The 26,127-nt window shown below is 34.1% G+C and overlaps 1 protein-coding gene across 2 annotated transcripts in view; it reads right to left on the reverse strand.

Annotated features, from left to right (window-relative positions):
- Nucleotides 1-2,473: 2,473 nt before the first annotated feature.
- The window catches only part of BTBD3 (BTB domain containing 3), a 46,493-nt gene continuing 22,839 nt past the window's right edge, over nt 2,474-26,127 (reverse strand). Inside the window, exons 2-5 of one of the 2 annotated variants that reach the window (XM_074209439.1) lie at nt 13,453-13,711; nt 12,873-12,963; nt 12,137-12,255; nt 2,474-6,398 (exon numbers count right to left, since the gene is read on the reverse strand). In XM_074209439.1, the coding sequence (XP_074065540.1) occupies nt 5,366-6,398; nt 12,137-12,255; nt 12,873-12,963; nt 13,453-13,595 (1,386 nt within the window). In that variant the 5' untranslated portion in view covers nt 13,596-13,711 and the 3' untranslated portion in view covers nt 2,474-5,365. Of the gene's footprint in view, nt 6,399-12,136; nt 12,256-12,872; nt 12,964-13,452; nt 15,667-26,127 lie in introns of those variants that run through there. The other variant, XM_074209438.1, reaches the window with a different exon arrangement.

Consider the following 26,127-nt stretch of genomic DNA (forward strand, 5'->3'; position numbering starts at 1 on the left):
TTTAGCATATATATATTTAAACCATAGTTTTAAAAATGAAAAATACAAACTTCCTATCTATAATGTATTTGATGTGCTAAGAATTCGATGCATGATAAAATAGTTCATGTAAATTTGTGAACTGTTTACTCTACATGCTGGTCATTTTCACCAGATTTATTAACAGACTTATTTTTAAAAATATATTTATAGAATAAATTACTGGCATACTCTTAAAATGCATTTCCTTTGACATATACCATTATTAAAACTCTAAGCAATAATTACAATATAGGGAATACACACTTGAATTCTGGAAAAATCAACAAAATGTATGCCCTAATTTGAGTATAATGTTCACCCCTATTGTTAAAGCCAACTAAGAAACTTCAGATTATCTTCTGCAGCATATGCCCCTGTACAAATCTCAACCCCATCACAATTTACAAAGAAACATTTAACCTAGATGTCTTATATTCTCTAAAGTATTACACTGAAATTGTGAAATGGAAAGAGTTTACTGGACAAGGAGCCAAGAGACACAGATCCAGAGAAGCTCCAATAATATATATGTAGCTACATGGCCCCAGGCAGTCACTCCACCTGTGTCTGAGTTTCAGATTCTTCAATTATAAAATAAGGCAGAGTGGGAGAGGGGAAACAAATTATCTCCATAGTGCCACTTCCAATTCTGAAATTCTATGTCTTTTACTAAAAGGTGAATTGTTTAAAAATAACTAGTACTGGTCACTATGTAATAAATCAGTCCACACTAGCATACATCTTAAGTATCATAAGAAAAAGTGAGAAAGATAATTCAATTTGCCAAACATTAAAGCTTACTAGGTGTCTACTGTGTGTGTGTGTGTGTGTGTGTGTGTGTGTGTGTGTGTGTGTGTGTGAAATCAAGTTCCTGACATCACAAATGTGAAATCCAGCTGAAATTCCTATGAGTTCAGGGTAATGAGTTATAGGTCAATGGTAAGGAAAAGATTACTAAAACAGAAAACTGTTGCAAAGTACTTTCAGATATTCCCAGAAGCCAAGGAAGTGATAATTTACTACCATACTCAGAAGACCCACAGGATAAAGCATAATTTTAATCTCTATCACAACAACAAAAAAAAAATTTCCAGCCTAGTCTAATAGGAATAGTTTTTTTCCCCCCATAGAAATACATCTTTAATCTTAATGAAAGGTTAATAAAATCTCATTCTAAAGAATTATGCTCTCCATAGTCAACTTTCTATAATAACATCTATTTCATATGAGATAACTTGCAATGTTGTATGCAAAATAAGTTTCCAAGAAATATTGCCCAAAATTATAAAAAAATTAACTAGAAATTTTAAGTATCTATCTTCTCTTTAAGGCATTATAAAAACATTTTTTACTTTTTAAATAATTTAAAACAATACAACAAAAGGTCAAAGAAAGTATCTCTTTCTTGGATATTCTGGCCTCCACGCCAACCACTGTTTAGTGTATCATTCAGCACACAGAAGGTGCTTAATATCTATTTACTGGGGGATTCCACTGACTCTGCCATTCTCAAGTGAACACTTTTAGCACTATCTTTCTACATCCACCAGGAAAAAAAGAAAGGACAATTCTAATAACCAGTTGGTCCACAAATAACAAAAAAGAAGGCAGGTGGGTTCACTCCAACAGATCTCAGTCAATGGTGAGGAATTTCTATACTTTAAAGTAGATTATGATGGAGGTAACAGAGACATTCATGGATATAAAGTTGTTTTGGGTTGGTTTTTTTTTTTTTTTTTTTGCAATTCAAGTTGTATCTGGAATTAAGTTAAAGAGAGAAGACAGTTTTTCTCTGGAATATTTCCAAAAATCCTTTTTATAGCACATTTGCTTTAGAAAATGAATTCTAAATAGATGAACTGGGTCAGTGAATACATAGATGCTTCCATAATAAACTCTTTAGTTGAAAAGTAGCAGAAAGATGCACAGAGGTTATGATCTTAATTTAATAAAGGAACATAAAATGGAAAACTATTCAGCTGATACAGTAAAAATGTTTATCTTTTAACTTCTAATATGATATTTGAATTTTGAAAGATTTCCTAGCCTGGCATAATAGGGACCAGAAGCATGTTCATATCTAATACCAGATATCATATAGCAGAAGCATAATGCATTTGTTTTCCTAGTAAGGGAAGATTCACAAAGAATTTCTGAAACTATAGTATAAAAATGCCAGCCAATAAGGAATTTAATTAAAGGAATACATATGCATCCATGCACTCCTTCTCATTAGCTTAATAGTCAGCCTTTAACAATGTAATTGATTAACATATTTATTGTTCCTAAATGATGCTCTCAGACTTATTCCTTCTTTAATGATCAAAAATAACTTAAAACTGAGGAAAACAAGTGATTCTATAGAAACAGCTATAATAATGAAAAGAAATAAGAACAGATATTGTTTTTGCTTATTTCATAAGAATTTTAAAAATACTGAAGAAAGCAAGTCTACGAACCAGTTTTATGTTTATTTGTATTTAACATGATTATACACATTCATGTGTCTAACAAGATCTGCACTGTTACATTAAAGATACAGTACAATAAACATTCAACATGAGGTACTTCATATTTATATATTTGTCCTTCATAAATAATGCTATAAGCCTGCTAAATTCAAGCACCCTGAAGCACAATGGCTGCTGTGATCTGAAATTAGCTTAGCTTATGCACCTTAAAAAAATTCAGTGCAATAGTTATGTAGAAATTAAACCATTTACTTAAATACTATTTAAGATTAAAGAATGTTACATTAGAATGCTAGCCTAATTTTCCTCTATCCCCAGAATTAACATTGAAATACAAAGACTGTTAGGTACATTTAAAAATAGCATCTACAGCATGTTCTGTTTATTGAAGTTGTGTTTATATACCAAAGTTGCCTGGTTTGTTAGAAATATGGTCTAGTTGCATAACCTATAACTACCAAGAATATACTCAGAAAAGCTAAAGCAAGCACATCAGTTTTCATTCCACTTTGTCTAAAATATTGAAGGGATAACAGATTTAGAATAAAGTTTTCTACTGTCAATAAGATATTCAACTTTAACTCAAGAATATCTGCCTAATCTCATCATATGGTAGACCAGCGCTTTAAAAAAGGACCAGAAGGTAAATGTAAAATGAAAATGAGTTTACTGGCAGACATAAAAGGGGCATTATTCCATCTAGCTATCATCAGGTTAATTCTTAAGCCACCAAGATTATAGCTATTTAAGAATAATACAGACAATGACTCACTGAACCAAGCATACTTCAAAATAAGGCCATCATGTCTACCTCAACTCCTTGGTGTAATGTCATTTTCTTAGTTTCCAAAATTTTGCCTTTTATAAAAGAATACACTGTGCCTTATCAGGCTCATTTTTTGTACTTGTTTTGTAGTGGCAAAGAGTAACAAGCAATTTTAGCTATTTTAAAAATTAATTTGCAGAAATTTTTGAGGAAATATTTCCCTTTATTCCATTAGTATTTTGGCTCTTCTCCTATTCACAATTTCCACAATATCACATTATTGTTAGAGCTCTTGGAAAGCTGTCCTGGGGGTATTCTCTAATTACCAGTGACAGTCAATTCTTGATGATGGGGATGGGGACAGCAGCCCAGAAGATTCTGAAATCTCAGATTGTCCACTGTCCTTTGCTATTAGAGTAGATAATGAGAAAGCCATCCCCATCTTATTAGGTAGAGGAAGAAAGTGGCCTAGTGGCACACTAAAAAGAGTGAAGAAAAACTGCCTAGGACCACACTAGGGTGAACAGAGGAATAAGTTCTGTTCCACTGCCTAGCTGGCAGACATGGAAAGACGTAAATTCCTGAGTGTGCAAACACACACACGCACACACACCCCAATACTAACCCCTAGCTTCAAAAAGCCAGTCTGGGACTGTGCTGAGCAAGGGGAAGGAGGCAGCAAGCAGCCGCACTCTGGGTGGCGGGGGGGAAGCCATCTCAGGATCATACTGGGTAGGAGAACCCAGGAGTGCATGGATAATTCACATGCAAATAACTGGGAGGTCAATTATATCGAACACTACCAATAATGAAGGGACCAAACTCCCATAAGCCATCTTATAAGGGAGATTATTTCTTCATGGAAAGCAGACATTCCCTTATTTATCTTGTGCATAGAATATATGAGAAAAAGCCTGATACAATGCTGATGTTTTGGATATTAAGTATAATCCACTTTAATCCCTCCAGAATATATTCTATTTTCTATAGGTATATAATACCACTTTAAAGTGGCAAGAGGGCATTATTTTAGCCATCTAGGAATATTAAAGATTTATCACTAAAGGATATATTTTCATATGTTCAAAGCATATATATTAGGTAAATCAAGTAAAACTGTTAAACGTATTGCTCTGTTACTGATATTCAACCAATTTGAACAATTATATAGTCCCCTTTTAGTAGAAAATATGGAAAGACAACATTTAGTATATAATCTAGGTATTTTGTTTGAAAAGCCATATGGGGAGAAAGCTCTAGTTTTTTTTTTTTCCCTTTTCCAAGTTATGAATTCTAACATGTGCTATCAGTTTGGTAACTAAGATTCCTCTTCTTTCCAAAAGTGACAATTCTGCAGCCCCTTTCTGTTATGAATGAAAAACCATGATTTTGAAGTTACTTCCAAAAGAAATATATGTGCTTCAAAATTCTGTCGCCCTAGATTAAAGAAAAATAAGCTAATTGTTCTCAAGGAGTCCCTTTAAAAAAATCCAACCTTTCAATTTTTCATTGACACCTCCAGGGAAATTGCTACTTTTAGCTTAATGTGCACCAGTCCAATTAATTCACATAGCAAGTACAAAGCAAAAGCTGAAAAGCAGAGAAAAGGAATAAAATAAAAAGTCAAAAGTGATATTATCTACTTGTCATATATTTAACCAAAATCAAATAATGTCGTAGATAAAAAAACTTCCTTCTAAACTAGTCTACTTTTTTCTTGAGTCTTAAAAATAAAATAACCCTTCACCCCTATTTTATACTACATATTTACACTAAGATCAAAATAAAGCCCAAAAGGAAATTTAAGATAATTACAGAAAGGTTGTTAACTAGACAAAACCTAATAAAGAAAATGTACATATTTTTTCTTAGTATATAGACGCAACTCTTAAAAATAACATAGCCTTAATCAGAATTTGGCTCTTTTGAGCATCTAGTTAGGAGTGGAAAGCTGCATTTTAGGAAAAAAAAGTAATTAGGAATTGCCCACAGCATTATTAATTACAAATTACCTGTACTGATCACCTATCTGCAGATAAGCAAAGCATCAACATGACTCAACCAGATATGCACTTCACAGATCACACTTTCTTTTGAAAATGATTTTTTAAGCATAAAATATAAGTTCAGGAATTTGTCCTCCCTGCACACCAGTCCCATTAGTACTATCTGAAGAGCACTGAAACTGGACAGTCACTTTTCCACACTGAACCTCTGTCATTCCTTCCTGTCCAAAGTAACTCAATTCATTGCCATCCAAAATCACACTGGCTGTGTAAAAGGTGTCTGGCTCAATCTGCACAGGATATTCAAACCACACTGGGAAAGTGTTGCTAGATCCATCTGAGAAATACTTGCTTAAATTCTGTCCCAGAATGACACCCTGGCGTTTGAGTTCAATCTTGGCACTGTATTCTGCTGATCCACAACTGGAGCCATAGAGGCCAAAGCCAGCAATGAAGACCCTTTTGTCCACAGCAAACTGAATGCTGTCACATCGACCCCGGTATCGCCACTGGTTACTTCGGTAGGCACAGGACTGGAAGCGGTGGCAACGCTGTGGAACAAGGCCCTTACGGGCATTGCTGACAAACTCCAGCTCGGGCTTTTTGGCTGCTGTGTACCAAAGAAAGATGTCGTTGGTTTCATTCAGAGTCAAAACTCCAGACTGAGCGGCACCATTTGCAAAGTCATCGAGGGCCATGGTGGGAATGCGGATCAAGTAGAGTGCCTTTCCGAGGACCTTTCGCTTATTTTCAATGCTCAGTGACAGCTCCTGGCGCTGACACTCAACTTCAGCCCAATTGAGAGCAGCCTCAAAAACAACAATCTCTTTGGCATTCAGAGTCTCCCTGCGGAGGATACTCTCTAATGTCTGGAAATCAATATCGCAGAATCCCTCTGACTTGAGCGCCAGCTCGGCCTGGGCATCGATTACCTCCCAGCAGCGCTGGGTCAGGTCAGGCTCTTCAAAGAGGCAGCTCTGGGAAAGCAACACACAAGCATTCTTCGCACTCAGACTGGTCTCCAGGAAATTAACACAGGCCCGGGCCAGATGGGGGACGATGTACTTTTTGGCAGCATAAAGGGTGGCCAACACTGTGTCAGCGGCCAAGTCAATCTCATCACAATAGATGTATCTGAAATAAAACACACACATAGAAATGAGACTTCAGCAAAAAAGCACCAATATACAAATTATGTGGAAACACAGACCCTGATGTATAGCAAGCACAAAGAATTAACAATAGTATATAACTAGGTAAGGTATTCTTACTGAAACATATGAGCACAACACCAAAACACCAAGAGCAGGGGTTAAATATCTAAGGCTTCTTTAATCTTGGATTGTCTTTGAGAATGTAATAAAGGGTATTTTCAGTGTTAGTTGGCAGGTGACAAGCAGAAAAGGAAGGAATAAAATATCAATATTTAATTGGTAACCAAAAAAAGTAAAAAAAAAGTTCAAATGTAAAACACATCACACAAATTTGAATAAAAATGAAGCATAAACAGTCTGAGAGTTTTTATATGGAAGGACAACTCAAAATTGGTAAAATGGGAATTTAAAAAATAATAATTATAGGCTAAGTTCTGATTTTTGCTATATAAAGATATATTATACACACACACACACACACACACACACACATCTATATATAAGAAGGATTTATTTATTTAAAAGGAGATTTTTTTTTGTAAAATGGAAACAAACTATTTGGTAGTAAGTGATAATTGAGAAAATGATAGTTGAATAAAAAGGTGAAATGAACATGCCTGTATGAGTGAGATGTTTACAGTTCTGTCAGATCCTTTGACTCAACCTCTCTAAGAGTATTAATCCAGAGATTAAACAAAGATTGTGAATATATGGTTATTTATGTATGAGGAAGGTGATAATTCTGTTTATTGAACATAAGTTTTCCTTCAAAATTTTTTTCTCGTTTCATAAAAAGTTATGTTTAATATATTAATTTTATGATATGGTTCTTGGAATTATTTTGAGGAGAAATCTTTGCACATAGCAAGCAAGCATCATAAGAAATTTCTTGGGGCAGCTAAGTGGCATAGTGGATAGAGCACCAGCCCTGGAGTCAGGAGGACCTGAACTCAAAAGTGACCTTAAGACACCTAATAATTACCTAGCTGTGTGGCCTTGGGCAAACCACTTAACCTCATTTGCCTTACAAAAAAAAAAATAAATAATTTTTTTAATTACTATAAAAGACTGTTTTTCTAAGATACTGTCAATATCAGAGATAAAATAATGAAATGTTGAATATGGTAGAGACAAAAATGAACAATCTTTGTGCTTGGCATAGTGTGTACTCTATTGGGAAGGTTGCATCTGGAGCATTACATTAAGTTTAGGATGTCCTGTTATGGAAAGGCCACAAATAAAGCACATTGGAGAGCATAAGAGAAATGTGCCTAAGACAGTGAAGAACTTTTAATGTCAGGCAGTATAAAAATCAGCTGATGAAAATTGGATTAGATTATAGAAGGGAGGACCTGGGGGGACAGGATAGATGTTTTCAATTATTTTACAGGAGAATATGTTAAGACTCTTTCTGCTTACCCAAGAGCACAAAAATAGGATAAATCAATGGAAATTGCTAAGGTAGACTTAGGAACAAAAGGAAAAATAAAATTCAAAAAAATTAGAAAGTAAAAGTTCATTCTACATATTGGAATACATTACTTCAGGAGATAGTGGATTTTTCCTTATTGGAGGATATCATACCAAGGCCAAATGGCTGCTGTACATGGGATTTTTAATCAGATATAGATTGGGCCTCTGAGGTTTCTTCCAACTCTGACAGTCTATGATTCTGCATATCTAATAAATCTTTGCCCTACTTACCTTATACAAGTAGGGTTTATGATTATAAATTGTATATTGGACATGAAGTACTTTGTAACCATAAAACGCTATGCAAATGTGAGCAATTATTACATATCAGCAGAAAATTTGTTTTCTTTTGTGGAAATACATTTCACTATTATGTTTTGCAACCCATTCAAAAGTGAAAGGAAATAACTTCTTTCCATTAAAAAAAGGCTTATTTTTAAATAAATCCTAATTAAAGAAAAAAAAAACCCAAACTCTTAGATTTTCTTGAAAAGGTGTGATTTCTATTCAGAAAACAATTCAGGTACTTCTAGAATCAATAAATGTGTAAAAGGGTCTTCCTGTAACCAAAACTGACACTTAACTAAAGATATCAACTTTGAGTGAAGTATCATTAAAGTTGTTAGGAGTCTGGAATAATTGCATTTATGTGTATTCCTTCCAACTTTAAAAACAAGTAGCACATTATTTACAAACATTATGTTTTTAAAGTGAAGGAAAGCCAACTCAAGTTTGTACATACTGCTATGATACTATGAACTTTCCATTGTTATTTCTGGAGATAAGTTGCTTAGCATCATGGCTTCAGGATTTCAGCATCACAGATGTGAAAATGAGGGGCAGGAAGATAAATTAACTTGCCGTATTTCACATAGGGAGTAAGTAATCAGCAAAGGCAAGATTTGAGCCCAGGTCATCTGACTCCATAACCAGATAATGATCTAGAATTGTAAGAACACCTTGTAAATAATTACAGGAGATTTAGATCCTATTGTCTGTTCTTTGGGTTTAATATAAAATATTCAACAAATGATCTACAAAAATTGTTGCCTACTATTTTTATTTACTTCTCTTCCCCATCAGGTCACCATTCCCCACTCTCAAAACAAAATAAAAAATAAGTCATATCCATTTCTTTTAGTCTGAAGTACCTTTTTAAGTCACTGAGATATTTCTGTAGTTGAAAAGATATATACTTCTGAAAAAATGATACTTAAATGCAATGGCTTTTATGAGCATGGGATAGCCACCTGCTTTGGGAACTCCTTAGTTGAAAGCTTTAACATTGGTTTTCCTATTTATAATACACTCTCATGAAAAATTTAACTCAGGAAATTAGACTCATCTTCAATCAGACAGCATAAAGAAACAAGGCTGGTAGTTGAGAAGTGAAGTTATGTAACCAAAATCATAATGTTGATTGGTCATTACCAGGGACCAAATCTCTAGAATAATTTGTTGAATAATAATTTGTACCAATTGCTGCACATGACAAATAGATGACTGACTAGTGAGGTGTTGATGCTTCAACAACAGTAGAAAATAGAGAGGTGGAGCAGGGGATAGAATGCTGAGCCTAGAGTCACATCCACTTGAATTCAAATCCAGCTTTTGACATTTGCTAGTAGTTTGACCCTGGACAGAACTTAACCTGTTTGCCTCAGTTACCTCAAAATGGGGATAATAACAGCACCCACCTCACAACCTTGCAATGAGGATGAAATAAGATATTTGTATGTCACTCAGTACAGTGCCTGGTACATTGTTGTTGTTGCTGTTGTTGTTTGTCCTTTTTCTCAAAGAAGACCATGACATCAAGGAGGTGATGCCATGCAAATATGTGAATTGGATTTGAGTGAAGGGGTGCTGTGCTAAGACACCAGCCTCAGTTTCTCCTTCAGAGTCATCTGAATTCAGTGGCCAGATAGGAATCAGGATGACTGGAATAAGTCCTGGATGTGAGGCAAATCAGGGTTAAGTGACTTGCCCAAGGTTACGTCTAGGAAGTATCAACTATCTGAAGTCATATTTAAACTTGGGTCCTCCTAGCGACTAGGTGGCACAGTGAGGAAAGCACCAGCATATAGTAGGCACAATAAATGTCAATTCTTTTCCCTCTTTCCCTCTCAATAGAAGACTGAGAAACCATTGATAGTCCTAGTGGGGATGGTTAGTACATACTAACTTCTCAAGTCTCCCAATCTGAGACCAGTTGAGTAGAAATTCCTTTCTGGATTCCATTTCCTTTGCTTTAACAGAATAACATATCATAAGCCCATATTTTACAATTTGGTGGAAAACTGAATGTGCTCATCAAAAAAATATAAATAAATCAACTTCCTTAGATGTTGCTATATTTATTTATAAGAAGCTTAATCTTGGAAGCACAAATGATTACTAAGATTTTTTAAAGAAAAGACAAAACTTGTGATTTTTATATAGAATCTTACATTCAATATATTTCTTTTGACTTTGTTTTTCCTTGTCATATTCTCTAACTGCTGAAGACATCTATAGATGCAAATGTGTTACTTGACTGCAGTTAGGTCAGAATGCTGAATCAATGACATGCTATTATTTTCTTCAGTAATAGAAGGCAATGTCAAACATAAGACACTGGAACTTCACTGCAGAAATAATCTGAAGGTGAAAATTTTTTTTTCTTCACATGGACATATCTAAAATGACTGCAAAAGGAATAAAGAAATGGCTATTTTATTAAGTTTTGAAGCTATGTTTCCTTATGCATCTAATTTCACTATACTCTAATGTTAAAATTATATTCAGCAGCACTGATTAGCTTCCACAATTTAGCAAGCTTTCAAACTACAGCTGAAATGAGGAACTAAATATTTTTAAGTACAAGTTTCAGAGAAATCAAAAACATTTTTAGGAGACAGCATGTAAAATGCAACATTACTTTTAGTCATTCATGGAATCACAACAGAATGTTGTGGATTAGTTACACAATAAATCAGTCAATAGTTGTCAACAAGTATGCTTTGTTATTTATATATGCTTTTGATTCCAATGAACTGAAATCCCTGCAGCAGTCTATATATGGCATGTTAAAGGTTAAGAAAAGATATTTGAAAAGTATTATTTAGGATGACTAATGGATTAAAAGGCAGTAATTTAGAACTACAGTATATTATATAGCATTAGTACCATGCTACATAGGCTGATTATTTTTAACTACTTAATGTTCACATAATTCTAGGAGAAACTCATATAATCTACATTGCAAATTCACATAAAATAAAAGAGAAGGAAAAAAATGGTCTTTCTGGGAACCTCAGAGTCAGGAAGACTGAGTCCAACTCTAGTCTCTGACATACACTATATGTATAACACCTGGCAGGTCATTTAACCCAAGACTATGATAGAGACAAGTTGCTGATATTCATTGGTGGAGGGAGTTTCTACCCCAGGAGTTCTCCACACTATTGTAAGTAGAGGTTGGAATAAAAGCAACAATAGTACAAAATGAATATAAGTTTATTTCAAAAGGAAGATGAAGTTCTAGATTTTTGGTAATATCCTAAAGCAATAATTCTTAATAAATACTGAAATTTTTTGTACTCTTAAGAAAATATAAGTATAGTTTTAAAATAATTACATATTATCCATGGGTAACTATGTGAGAATAAATGGTTAAAAGCAGCATATGAGGTATGGTACTAATGATAAATAAAATAATATCGTAATTCTATCTTATTGCTTTAAAACTATTAGGTATTCTGAGTAATGTCTTCTTAAAAAACTTTTTGTAGTATCTTAAGAAGTCATTGAATTTTAAAGTCCCCCAAAATCATGCATTTAAACCCCTTATTTTACAGTGGGGGAAACTAAGGAAGACCTAGAACAACTGAGTGACTTATTAAAAAATCATACCACTATTTAGTAACACATTCAGGACCAGAACCCAGATCTCTTCACTCTCAGTTCAGCATTCTTTCCATTAAAGAATAAAGTATTTTTTGTGAGTTAAAAATCAAATCAGAGCCATGTGCCCAAAGTCCACATGATAAAATTTTCAATTAAAAAGTTTGCATTATACAATGTGCTTTTAAATGTAACCATATGCAGTTCTTTTTGGATATTAAATGTAAATGTCAAAAAAGCAAACTCTTTTTTCTATTTATGCTTCTGTTGATGTTAAAATCTAACACATTTTAACTGTGACACTAGCAGAGTAACCATACAGCATGAACAATTCTTTCCCAACACATAAATGATGCTTACTTCAGCATAGCGAGAAAAGCAGCAGGTTCGACATCTGGTATACGGATTTCATCTTTGTCCTCAGCAAGCTCACCATAAAACATTGCATGGAATACAGAGCTCCCAACAGCTAAAACATACTGTGGAGAAAGGGAAATCTTATTTCATGCTCTAAATTGAAAGCACTTTTAACAAAACCTACCCAGGAGAGTTACTATGAACAATCAGTTTTAATGGCTACATAGCACCAATACCAGTTTATCTGAAAAAGCAAAAACATTAAAAATCTTACAGTAGTGATATAAAAATCTACATGTAAAATTAGCCTTTAAGTAACTAGCTGCTCAAATGCTTAAAAGTGACTGAACTGGCATCACTGAAAAATCTTATCTAACAAACCAACTTTCAGAGTGGTAAACACACACTACTTTGCCAGCCTGTCATAGCAACTTCCAGTCAGAACAGAACAGATTTTATCATATGACTGGAACTTTAAGTGTGCATATATTTGTGAGGGTTATAAAAACAGATAAATAGGGGTAAGGAAATACTCATTAAGCAGCCAGAGTATTACACAAAAGCAATTCCCTCCCTGATATGCTTACTCCCCAAAATAGTCTAATAAATAAACCAAAGGCATAATCAACCATGCAGTGCCTGTCAAAAGAAATCTGTTCTCACTAGGTTTCTGCCTAATAGTTAAAAGTTTCCTCTTTGTTATTCCCAAGTCTAAACTGATAATGCAGCTGTTGCTTACTTTGTGTCCTGGCAACCGCTGTGTCCCACCTGGTGGCCCAACCACAAAATGAACATCTGCCATCAAATCATTGTTGAACATCACCGCATTTCTACAAACAGAGGCAGTTCATTAATTCACAACATCCAATATTTTTCACACACCCAGACCACACTCCCACTGGCCACAGAGATTGAAAAGTCAAAAAAGTATTTCAATTACTTCAAGGTAAAACAATCAACAAAGATTCTAAAATATAAACCATGCATGTAGTCAGTAAAAATGTTTGTAAACTAAAACAAAAAACTCATCCAAGATTTTTATAGAGTAAAAAGTTCCCATTATCTAAGAATTTAACTATGTATGTCTCATGGGCACAACTACATGAGCTAAATATTACAGTTTGCAAAAAATAAATTTATCTTAGAGGAAAACAGATGTGCTATTTGGAAAAGATATGAGACACATTGTCATTATCAACAAAGCTTCTGAATAATATAGAAAACACATAGGAGTTAAAAACAAGTTGCAGGATGTGTAAAACTAAAAACTTCAAATGAATATAAACTTTTAATGTAAAAAGAAAAGTCTGTGTACCTACCTTTCTCTGATGGTGGGATAAAGTCCCTGCCAATTAGGGGCCGGGATAGTATTATTGTTATTGAGATTCTGCTGGTGGTACTGCTGGACAGTGGTTGTACTGGAGTTGGCTGGTTTCTTACGGGGAAAAATATCAGCAGCCATCTTCTTCTTTTTTTTGGTCTTCAAGGTAATGATTTCATAGCAAACTGGTGGCAACTTGCTGCTGTTGCTGGTATTTGCCTTCTTAGAGCTTTTCTTGGACCGGTTCTTCACAGTCTCTGGAAGCATCAAAAAAAAGGTGAGACATTTCATGTTCTTTCCCTTGTCATCTACCATGAGGACCGTATGTCTGTCTGTGTAGCTAGATAGCCTACATAAGTAAGATCGTTAAGAAAAACAGAATGGATGCCAAGAATTTAAAGGTAACCAACAATGCTGCTGTTTTGCTTCTCTTCCAGTGAAGCAAGGTGACCTTTTCACTGTGAGGAATAAGAAACTGGCTTTAAGTTTGATCCAGTACTTGATTTGTTAAATACAGCTCCATTATGATTCTTGATTCTTTTATTTGCTTCTGAGAGGCTTTGTCAATTTCCCAGATCACCTGAAAATGCAACCCTGCGCAAAGAAGCTATACATGGAGCAGGAGCACTTGTTTTCTGAATCAGGTTAGCAAGATGTTCTTGTGGAGCAGTGAGAGTCTGTTCAGCTGAAGTTCTGTGTTGAATGGATCTGACGAGAGGAGCTATTACAGCCCTGCAGATGGAGTCAGACAGCCAGTGCTTTGAGCCAATAGCTGAAGTCACCGACAATGATTGGACCAAGAAACACAGTGACACCTATTGTAATGTGCAGAGCTCCTAGATTAAAGGGACAGCAGTTGCTTTTTTCCTGCTCACTGTGCATTCAAAATAGAAACTACATACAGAACACATTTAAAATGCATGAAGTGAGTTTAACCCTATAGTGTTTTGCCTCTCCTCTTTAAGCAGACAATTTTTTTTTCAGGGAAAAACAAATAGCACCAATTAACAAAGGACGTTTTCCTCTTTTATTTCTACTAGAATAATTTTCCAGGCAGCATTTAACTTGAGAGTGTGCTAACACAATTCTCAAGCCTAAAAGCTTAGAAGAATTAATAGCAAAACCATATTAAACAAATTTATTGCCGAAACATCTTTTAATAGTCTCTTTCGATGCAAGTTATATTCTAGTACAAAACTAGAGAGAAATGAGATCATGAATTTAGTTTTAATTTACTGTGTTTCTAGCTACAGTAATGTTAGATATCCCAAATCTCAGCACACTTAATTAGACACACTTACAGGGAGAGACCTGGCTGTACTATATCATGTAAAAAAAAAAACAAACCTAAAATTTCTAGATATGTAAACAAGATTCATATGAGACATTATATTGATGTAAAAAAAAGGCTGCAATTCACTGAAAATACACAAGTTGGCATTATTTACTGGATTCAGGCATTTGAGATCCAACTTAGCATTGCAGTAAGTTTAAAGCAAGTTTTTTTTTTAATATCAAACTGATAATAATTTAAAGCATTAGGTATTTTTTGTTTTTAAATAACACAGGTTTTCTCTGCTTTTAGTCATGGAAATAGGAGGTATTGAATGGTTTATATAAGTTCAATATTCATTTCTGATTGCAGTAAGGAAAAAAAAAGTATTACAGTCAAAATGCCTGTTCTATATTCTTGACATGCTTATTTGTTAAAAAAAAAAAGGAGCTGATGAGGATAATTTAATCTCATCCCCATATTTATTTTGATTACTTTCTCTCTGGTTCATTCAAAATATATGCCATTTTCTATCTCCAAGTATCTCATTGTTACTCTTCTCTACTCCGTTGATCCTTATTATACTATCCTGATGAATAACCCACTAAAGATCAAAAAACGTAGTCATACATCATAAGTTCCTTCATTTTCTAATTTCCACACTAAAGCTTATCTAGGTATTCACCTATCCTTTTTCTCTTTCCTTCTGCTTTCAGAGCATTAGGTGGGCCCTCTTGTTAGCCAAGACCAGCCCATCCATGGAATCCCTTGATTTCATACCTTTCTATTTGACAAAATCTCAATCCATTCATCATTCTCTCCCTCCCTCTCTCATTCCCTTCCTCCTCCTTCTCCCTCTCTTTCTCTTATCTTTTTTTCTCTCTCCTTCCCTCTCCCTCTTTTCTTCCTTTCTCCCCCTCCTCTCCCTTGCTCTTTTCCTTCTCTCAGTCTCTCTCCTTCCTCTTCCCATCCCTCTCTCACTTCTTCCCTCCTTCTCTCCCTCCCCATCTCTTGTTCCCTTCTTTCTCTCCCCCTCTCTTCCTCCTGCCCCTCCCCATAATCTTCCCTTGTGTGTTGGAATTCTTTCTGATGCTGGAATTCATCTGAATGTCCTATATCTCCTCTTCCTCTTCATGTGACCTCTTGTTTCCATTTCCTCAACTTCCACTTGTTTAATTCTGCAAGGACTTTAGGTCCCACTACACTTAACTTCAGAAAAACTCCTAACTTCAAGATATTCAGTAGCCTCAACCGCCTAATACAAAGGCCTCATGTTCTCAATCTCTACCTTCTTTATAGTTTCTCTTCCATTAGCTTCCATGATATTATTTTTCCTGGTTCTCCTATGACTTATCTGACCACTCCTCAATCATCTTTATTAGTGCACTTCCTCTTTCCTCATTCCCTGTCCACAACCCTCAAAATCCAGTGGGGATACTTCACATAAATAAGACACTTCAGAGTTTGTATTTAATCTTATTGCTCTGACACTGCTTTCATTCTCTTCTTCCTTTCTGCTTCTTGGTCTGTTCACCTGATTCCAGGTCTTGGTTTTCTGTACCATCTTGCCTACCTTTAATAAGTAGATACATTCCATTCTCATTGCCCCTCCTCTATACACTCCAGCTCTGTTCCTACCAAGAAGTCAGAGTTTATGGACTAGAAATAGCCCCTAAGTGTATTTCCTAGTTTTCTACTGTCATTTTTTTAATAATAAATTTTATGTTTATCACTATCAAATTAATAAACCCAACCTTAGACTCTGAGTCCCATATTTCCAATTGTCTATTGGACAATGATTAGATGTCCCACAAGCAACTCAAACTTAACATGGACAAAATCTGAATTCCCCTCTAAAATCTGACCATCTCCCTCAAGTTCTCTATTTCATGATGGAAATTGGAAATTCCAATTTTAGTATTGTTGACTCTTCCCTTTCTTTCCTCTCTTGTACACCTCATCAACTGCCAAATTTGTTAAATCTGCCTTCACCAATGTTTCTTACACTGGTCCTTTAGATTTTACTTACACAAACTTATTTTAGGTCCTTATTACTTCTCATTTGAACTACTGTAATAACCTTATAGTCATCTATGTTGATAGCCATTTGGTATATTCCTTTTCCAATCTATATTTCAAAAATTTGTTAAAATAACATCACTCCCCTCCTCAAAAACAGGGTTATATAGAATATAATAAGATTAACTCCTCAGATTGATATTAAAGCTATTCAAATTCTGTTTCCAACCTACCTTTTCAGTTTATTCTACTCAATTCTTGTTGTGTACTCTGCATTCCAGCTAAGGCTAAATTTGAGCTGCTCATTCTTATTCCTGTGCAGTCACTCAGATGACTTACTACATGACTAGGATGCACTCTCTTCCTCATTTTTGCCTTATGAAATCCAACTCTTCCTTGAAAATACAGTTAAGGTGACATTTCCTGAATGGATTTTCCTGATCTCTCAAGTTAGAATAAGGTGCCCCTCCCTCATATTTCTTCGACTATGTGGTTTAGTTAGACATCTTTGGCCAAATCACTGTCCACTCTATATCATAATTACTTGGTATGTCTCATTCCTACATTTGACTCATCTTTGTATCTCTAGTACCTAAGAACTATGCCTTAAACACTTATGGTATTGATATATAGCAAGTTAAATTGAAATTTTGCTTGATGTTTGGGTCTCTTGTTTTCACCATCATCATTAACATAAGCAGTTTGCCAGTCTCTGCAAGAAATCTTAATACTAGAAAAGTATTCCATCTTCTTTGGCTCACTGACCAAGAATAAAATCACAACCTTTGACACAAACTTTTCTACTACTATTTGAAAGAGACTGAGTACTGCAGCTTATTTATTGGAACAAAATAAACATTCAGGGTTGCTGTACAAATATAAGTAAAGGTACAGTTTCAGATGAGGTCTTCAAATAAAAAGTCACACAAATATCAAGAACTTAAATTTAACTACTATGAAAGTATTTATCAGTACCAGGATTTAAGACATTTCAGGAAATAAAGCAAAATATGTGAATTCTGACTTAGCTTTGCATTAAAAAAAAAACAGAATAATGTCTTATTTAATCAGTTTCTTACACATGGTAAATAGATATTGCAATTTTGAGGAATAAAACTAGGCCAATTCAAATAATATGGAATACATTTAAAAAAACAGAAGGAAGTACAAAAAAAATAGATCTCTAAGCACCAGTACATTATGTTCACAGGAGAAGTCCTCAGACATTTTCCTCACTCATTTCTTTCCTCAGACAGAATTCTTAGAGGCTCAAAGGTATTATCTACATGGGATCTCAGAGGTTAAATCTTCAACCCATGTCATTTTACATGTGAGAAAATGGAGACCTAGTAGGTGATTTGTCCAATGAAAGCCCTGGGGGGGGGGGGGGGGTAAATGGCAAAGCCAGAAGTTGAACTCAATGTCATCTACCTCCAAGACCAGATCTCCTTCCAGTATATCAATTTTATAAAGGTTATTTTGTTTGTCAGTCTACAACAGATGAGAAGTAAAATAGTATAGTGCAAAAGGCAATCAGTCTCCCAGTCAGTTCAATGAATTCATTATTTGTCTCAGTCACTTACTTGCTGTGTATCTATGTCAAATCCCTTAAACACTCTGAGCCTTATTTTTCTCATCTGTACAATGGCAATTAATGTCTATACAATATCTGTCTGTAGTCTGTCCTTAAGTATGCACATATGGGACACTACAAATGATCCATGAGTTGGGTCTGTAATTGGACAGGCCAATCATTTACTTATTAAGTGCTTAAAGCACTGGGCTAAGGGCTGAGGATACCCTCTTTGTCCCTTCCCTCCCCCGTGAAAAAGAGCAACAAACAGTCCCTGCTCTCAAGGAGCTCACAGTCTAATGGGGAAGGACATATGAAAAAAACTATGTACAAAGAAGGTAAAGAGAAGGTAAACTCGTGATAATCTAAGAAGGAAAGCATGAGCATTATAGGAGAATCAAAAGAAGTTTATTGCAGAAGATAGGGTGAGCTGAAATTTAAAGGAAGCCAGGAAAACTAGAGACAATGATGAGGAGAATTCCAGGTATGGGTAAAAAAATCAATAAAAGTATCAAGATTTAAAAGATAGAATATCATATATGAGCAACAGCAAGGAGGAGAGTGTTACTAGACATCTGAATATGTGAAAGAGAAAAGATAAAAAGAATTTAGAAGACTATCTCATCAAAGAACAAATCCTACCAAGTAAGAATAAGTGACATATCTAAACAACAGTCCACCTACATTCAGGGAGGCTTAATCTCAAGTTATCCACTAATAATGAATTATTTCACTAAAGAAAATTCTCAAGAAGCATTACTAATTTGTAAAATGTCAATAATCAACATCAATGGAACAAAGATTCCATACTGACCAAAAGCAAATTAAAGAGAGCTGAGAAAAAAAATGAGAAACTATTATATTGAGAAAGAGGAGAAAAATGTTAGTAAGCAAGTAGGTGGTAGAAAATCATGTTATTCATTGCCATCAAAAATAAGATGATATATAGACAATTAGGGCACAGAACTTTTGAGCTAGAATAACTTTTTTAGTGTATCTATTCAAATTTTATAGGTAAGAAAAATAAGACTCAGAGAGATCAAGTAACCCTTATTTCTGAAATCCAGGAGAACTTCTCAAATTCATTTTAGAAAAAGCTAGTAAAGATAGATCTAGGAGTAGGGCTGAAAAAAAAATGGTCATTAACAGTTCACTGTCAACTTGAATTGAAGTATAGCAAAATGCCCCTGAAATATTCACTAAGCTTGTACCAACATTTTTTGTACATGATTTGGATAAAGCTAGATGGTACACTTCTCAAGAGTGCAGATGCACAGTTGGGAGGAAAAGAAACAGGATTCCATATAATAATGACAATCTCAAACACTGAACTGAATCTAATAAGATGACATTGAATATGGATAAATAAATTAAAAATCTGAATACAAAAAAAATTCAACTTAACATGCACAAATAAAGAGACATTAATTAGATGGCAATTTGTCTGAAGTAAAGGTGCAGGGGGAGGGCAGTCAATAGCAAGATCAATTAGCAAACAGTGGGATACAACAGCTAAAAAGCCAATATAAGATTACATTAAAGGAAGCAATAACTTATAAGGATAAAGATGTGAAAGTTCATCTATACTCTATCCTAGTGAGATTACATCTTGTGCACTATTGGGGTTATGAGCACCACCTTTTTAGGAAGGACATAGAAAAAAGTATACACTATCTAAAATGGTGAAGAACTTTATAACAGAAACCAAGGATATTTATGCTGAAGAAGAGAAAAATATAATGGAAGCTTGACAAGTGTCTTCAAACACTGGAGGGCAGAAATAGAAGGGGACAAAAGTTGTAAAAAGACAAATCTAAACAAGGTCAGAAGGAAAAACCAAACTATTACAATTCAAGTTAGAGAAAAGGGGAATGAGAGGTTTTTAGTGATGCAAAATCTATGTTGCAGAAGGATTCATTTATGGGATCTGGGTTGGGCTACATGGCCACTGATTCCTTCCAATTCTGAAATTTTGGGATTTTATGAAGGACAGAAAGGCCATATAATATAAAAAGATAAGAATTATATAAAAAGGAGGAAAAGACAGTTATTGGCTTTCACTGAAAAATCTTTATGTAACCTTAAGAATAGAAGAAAAGTACTTTAATCAACTTAACATTAAACACATACTAGATAACAGCCATGTTGAACTCGAGTTACATAATCCCTCTAGATCTAATATTTTATACTTTTTCTACACTGTCAAAATTGAGTTTCAGAAGAAGGGAAAGGAAATCTGTGAGCTAAAATAAACTGAACTATTATCTATTTCAAATCTTTATTTTAATTTTTTCTGTAGATAATCACTCTACTATACTTTTTCCCTTTCCTCAACTGCCAGAGGCATTGATTTTCATGGTTGCTTCAAGGGTATTTTTTAATAGCTAATGAAATGATTTTCCAGTGGAATTTAAATTTTCATGATCATGAGTTCCTCTACCAGAAAAAATACTACTCAAAAGTCACAAAGTGTCTAGTTCTAACAACTGTATGTTTATTTGCATACTGTCTATTCCTACTTTGATAAAGAAGCTGGACAATAGAGATGAATATGAAATCTTTTTTAGTTGTTTCTCAACTCTAAGGTATATGGAGAAATCTGGAAGGTTAGTTTAAAAAACAAAATAAAGACCAAAGTAATTGTTTTGACTGAAAAAATTTAAAACATGCTAACATCAATAACTTGGGATACAATTTTAACAGATATAACTGAATTTCTAACTGAATAATATCCATTATGACAAGTTCCAGACAGATCTTCCAGGACAGAGGATGCTCTGTATGAAAAGCAGTGTAATATAGGAGAAAAACAATAACCCTAGAATCATAACATGAATAGTTCAAGGATCTCAGTTTCCTCATCTGAAAAATGGACCAGTTGACCACCAAAGCAATTTTTCACCTATTAGTCAGGCAGACTTGAGTTCTAATCTAGATTCAGACCCAGATTAGCTCTGTGAACATAGGCATTAATTAATTACCTCACTTAATTACTTAATTACCTCAGTTTACTCATCTGTAAATAAAAAGGATAAGAACAGTATCTACCGGGTTGTTGTGAAATTATCAAATGAGGTAATATTTGCAAAGCACTTAACCCAGAGCTTTACCCATAATAGATGCTAGTTATTTCCTTTCTCCTTTTCAGGTTTCAATCTACACACAAAATTCTGTTACTTCCATTATCATGTGACCTTGGATTAAGTGGCTTCATTCCTTTGAGCTTCAGTTTCCTCATCTGTTAAAAAAAAAGACAACTAATACCCACACAACCTACCAACCTTACAGGGTTGTTTTAAGAATCAAATGACATTAGGGGTGGCTGGATGGCACAGTGGATAGAGCAACGGTCCTGGAGTCAGGAGAACCTGAATTCAAATCTGGCCTCAGACACTTAATTACCTAGCTGTGTGGCCTTGGGCAAGGCATTTAACCCCATTGCCTTGCAATAAAAAAAAAAAAAAAAGATTCAACTGACATGATTCAAGAAAATGGTACAGAAATATCTTTTAAAATTTTTTTAAGGCAATGGGTTAAGTGACTTGCCCAAGGTCACACAGCTAGGCAATTATTAAGTGTCTAAAGCCAGATATGAAATCCAGTGCTCCTTTCTCCAAGGCTGTTGCTCTATCCACTGAACCACTTAGCTGTCTTATAGAAATGTTTTTAAAAAATGTTTTTTTTAAAAAAACTAGTTAAAAGAAACAAAATCTCAAAATGAGTATCCATTTTTTTCCCATCTCTACTTTTTTCATGAACAAACCTCTAGTAGAGATTACTGTTGAGATTACCACCCTCTTCACAGTCTCCCAGGCTTGAAGCCAAAGTGTCATCCTCAACTCTTTCTCTCACTCACCACATTTAATAGATTGCACATTTTACCTTTTTAACATCCCTCAGATGCATCCCTATCCTCTTCTATAACACTGCCATCATCCCGCTGTGACTTTCAGCACTTCATGCCTGGACCATTGCAATGGCTTGCTCTTTGATCTTACTGACACACAAGTCTGAACCTATTCCAGTCAATCTTTCACACAGGCATCAAAATGATCTTCCTAAAGTACAAGATTGACTATGTCATCCCCATCTCAACAAACTCCAGTGGCTCCCTTGCTTAAGAAGAGCTAATAATAGCTAACATTTATATAGTGCTTATATGTACCAGATAGTAGAGTGCTTGGAAACAAAGCATGTGCTTAATAAATGTTTACTGACTTTTTAAAAATTTACTGTTTTAAAATAGTAATAATTTATTTATCAGCTTGCTTCTGTTAATTCTATTCTCTGAAAGTAGAGGTTTAAAACAAAGCACTGATGATATCAGAATCATCACTCAAGAAATGAATACATTTGAAGTAGTTGCAGAAAAAGTCAAAATTGAATTTGGGAGGATTCAATAAAGACTTGCTAAGCACTAAAGGTGACATGGCCCTAAAGATAAAGAAAAACATTAAATTTAATAATAAAAATAAAAGACTCCCATCTAACAGTATTTAAGACAAGAAATAATATTCCCCTGAATGGGAGAATAAGGGAGACCTCCCAAAGTGCTATGTTTAATCATTCTTAGAATTTTTCTCCATCTAGTAGTCAACTGAACTCCTGAATTTAGGGGTTGAATATATTTTCAATATATCTTACTGAGATAATTTAATTAAAAAAGCTAACAATATTTGGGTAGCTATAGCAAAATATCAGCATGGCATCATTGTTAAAATTTAATATATTATCTGATGTCATTATTTTTGCTTCATACATGAGCAAAGTTTTTAAAAATAAAAAATCATCCATGAAGTCCTAAAACATGGTGTAGTTTTACTATTACCACAATTTGTAGGTTTTCAATCATCTTATTTTAGAATTAAACATATGGCTCATAGATCATTTTAGAGCTGAAAGATACCCTAGCTGATTCCCCAAGCTCTTCCAACACTGTAGATGAAGTTCAAAGAATATGCCCAATGTCACACAGCCAAATTCAATACACATTAAATAAATATCATGAGTATCTACTTTGAGTAAATATTATGCTAGATACCATTTAGTGGCAGAAGAACCAAAGCACAAGTCTCCTAGCTTCCATGTTAGTGTTCCTTTCTCTACACAACATCCCTTACTGCTTTATTTTTCCAACTTTTATCTTGAATTTATAAACTGCAAAAATAGTGGATTCTTTAATACTTATATCTGCAAAGATCAATAACTATTTTTCAATCACACGTGGTCTGCAAATTGTCAATTCAATATGGAAACAAACTAAAGCTAGAGCTGGATTTATGACTTATATGAAAGTACATAAAAGTAAAAAGGTAAGAAATTCTAGGTGCAATGAAAGATGGAAAAACTGATCTATAGTTTCAACCAATTAATTAGATACTGACAACAGAGATCCTAGTAAGCTGAAAACTCAATGGAAAATTTATTACAATTTGATTTTGATTCACTGGACATGTCTGTAGATGACAGCAAGCAACCTAAATAGCTACAGTATGCTGAAATGAATTCAGGTTAGAAAGGCCTACTGAATTAAAGAAATATAGCAAATATAGCTACATATACAAAATTTAACAGTCGGAAGGAAGAGAGGGTAGCAATCTGATACACAACAATTAGTAGCAAAGTAGTTCATTCAGAATAAGACCAAAAAAAAGTCACTGTAAAGAGCAATAAAAGCAAAAAATGGCCTATACATCTTCATAAATTTGAAACCACAAGCAGAAAGGAAAAATCCTAATCTGAGAACCAAGATCCAGCATATAATAAGCACTAAATAAATTTTTGCAGAACTATCAAACTGGATTTTATCCCTGGCTCTGCCACTTACCATCTGAGTGATCTTTTTTAATGCAATTAAATTCTGTGTACCTCAATTTCTTCATAAAGCATAGAAAAAAACCTATGCTACCCAACATAGTTAATTTGAGGACCTAAAAGGATAATCTACATAAGAGTACTCTGGAAAGATTAAAAGCTTTCCTGTAAGATTCCATTTTACAAAATACAAGGTTTCATTATTCATTCCACCATAGCAAAACAACAGCAATGCTACCTTTAATACAAGAAACAGTGATTATATAAACAGGACATAATGAGACAGTAAATGTAAGCATACTGCAAAATGGTCTACAAATGGTAGAACCTTTCTTTCTAGAGGCTTATTTTCCCAATGAATCATCTCTTCCTCCCATTTTGCAAAATAAGACCTAGAAAAAAATGGTAGTGAGGTGTTAGAGGTTTTTTTCCCATTTGGAAAAATACCTTAATGTGTTTAGGGCTCATGATTCTATGAAAACTCATGAAAGGCAGGGATTGTGCCTTTAAACAATTATTCTTCTAAACAGAATTTAACATGATGCCATTGTCAACTAGTTTACTCAGTTATTTAATGGACTGAACACAATTTAAATGGACACTAACGCATATTTAAAACACGATTTCAATTCAATATAAATTAGTCATTGAATACTTGCTGTGAAATAATTTGAATTAAATCAATCATTATGAAAAGTTTATGTAACTAATTATAGTTGATTATTAGGTTTGTGATATGCTTCCTATACATTATGTTTGATTCTAGATTTCACACTTCAGGAAAGAAACTGACAAACTGGAAAATATTTAAAAGGGAAAAATCAGGATGGTTAGGAATTCATGATATAGGCAGATGAGGCAACTGAGGGTCCATAACCAGAGAACAGAAGAGTGGGGAGGTAGAATATGGGACATTACTGTCATCAATTATTTGAAGGGCTGTCATATAGGAAAGGGATTAGACTTCTCATATCTTTCGCAGATATAAGTAATAGGAAAAATCTGAAAAGGTTTGATGTAAGGAAAAACTTGCTAACAAGTAGAGCTGTCCTCAACTGAAATGGCATGCCTCGGGAGGTAGTGGGTTCCTTCTCAATCTAAGATAATGACCTTGTCAAGTACCATGGTAAAGAAGAGTGTTTTTCTTGAATAGGACAGAACCAGTCATTGAACTCCCTTCCAGGTCTGAAATTCTGGGAGTCTATTATTATCTCATTATGAATAAAGTAAGTACTACCACTATCCCCATTTTACAGATAAAATCTGAGATCCAAAGATTAAATAATTTGCTTCAGATTCCCACAACTAAGAAGTATCTGAGGAAGGATTCTGACTACATAAAGACCAGTATTCTATTCCTTAAACCATACTATTTTTATGCAATGTGTAAACTAAATTCTATTTTAAATAAATTAGGATAATTTTTATTTAGAAAAATCTTATTGTGAATAATTTTATAAAGTGATAGTCTTCTGTAAAAGGAAATATTAAATCTCCAATTGGTTTATATATAATTTTAGAGTTTTCATATATATGGTTATACAAATTGAAATGTCAGTATAGGGTTGAACATAAACTGGAATGTTTAGTTATGACTTTGCTTTATATTCTAATTTATGATACCACTTATCAGCATATTCAAAATAAGACATTGTTAATGTTTTATTCAAACAATGGTGAGGAAGATCTTCATTATAAGCTGGTCATCAACCATCTCTTGGGAATATAGAATTCTAACTAAAATAGATTAGAATAATTGTGCTTTTATAATATAGCTGAATTAAAGAGTATATAATCACAATTCTCAACTAGGGCTGCTACTATGACAACTGTTGGTATGACAAAAATTCCAGATATATATACCAAAATAGGAATTCCCACTTATTAAACTTAAAAGGCCTACTATCTTCATATTTCTAATGGAATCTCATTTTATATATATATATAATATTTCCCATATATCATATGAGAAATGAATAGCCATATTTAAGTTC

The sequence above is a fragment of the Macrotis lagotis genome, chromosome 1, assembly GCF_037893015.1.
Source record: "Macrotis lagotis isolate mMagLag1 chromosome 1, bilby.v1.9.chrom.fasta, whole genome shotgun sequence".
NCBI lineage: Eukaryota > Metazoa > Chordata > Mammalia > Peramelemorphia > Peramelidae > Macrotis > Macrotis lagotis.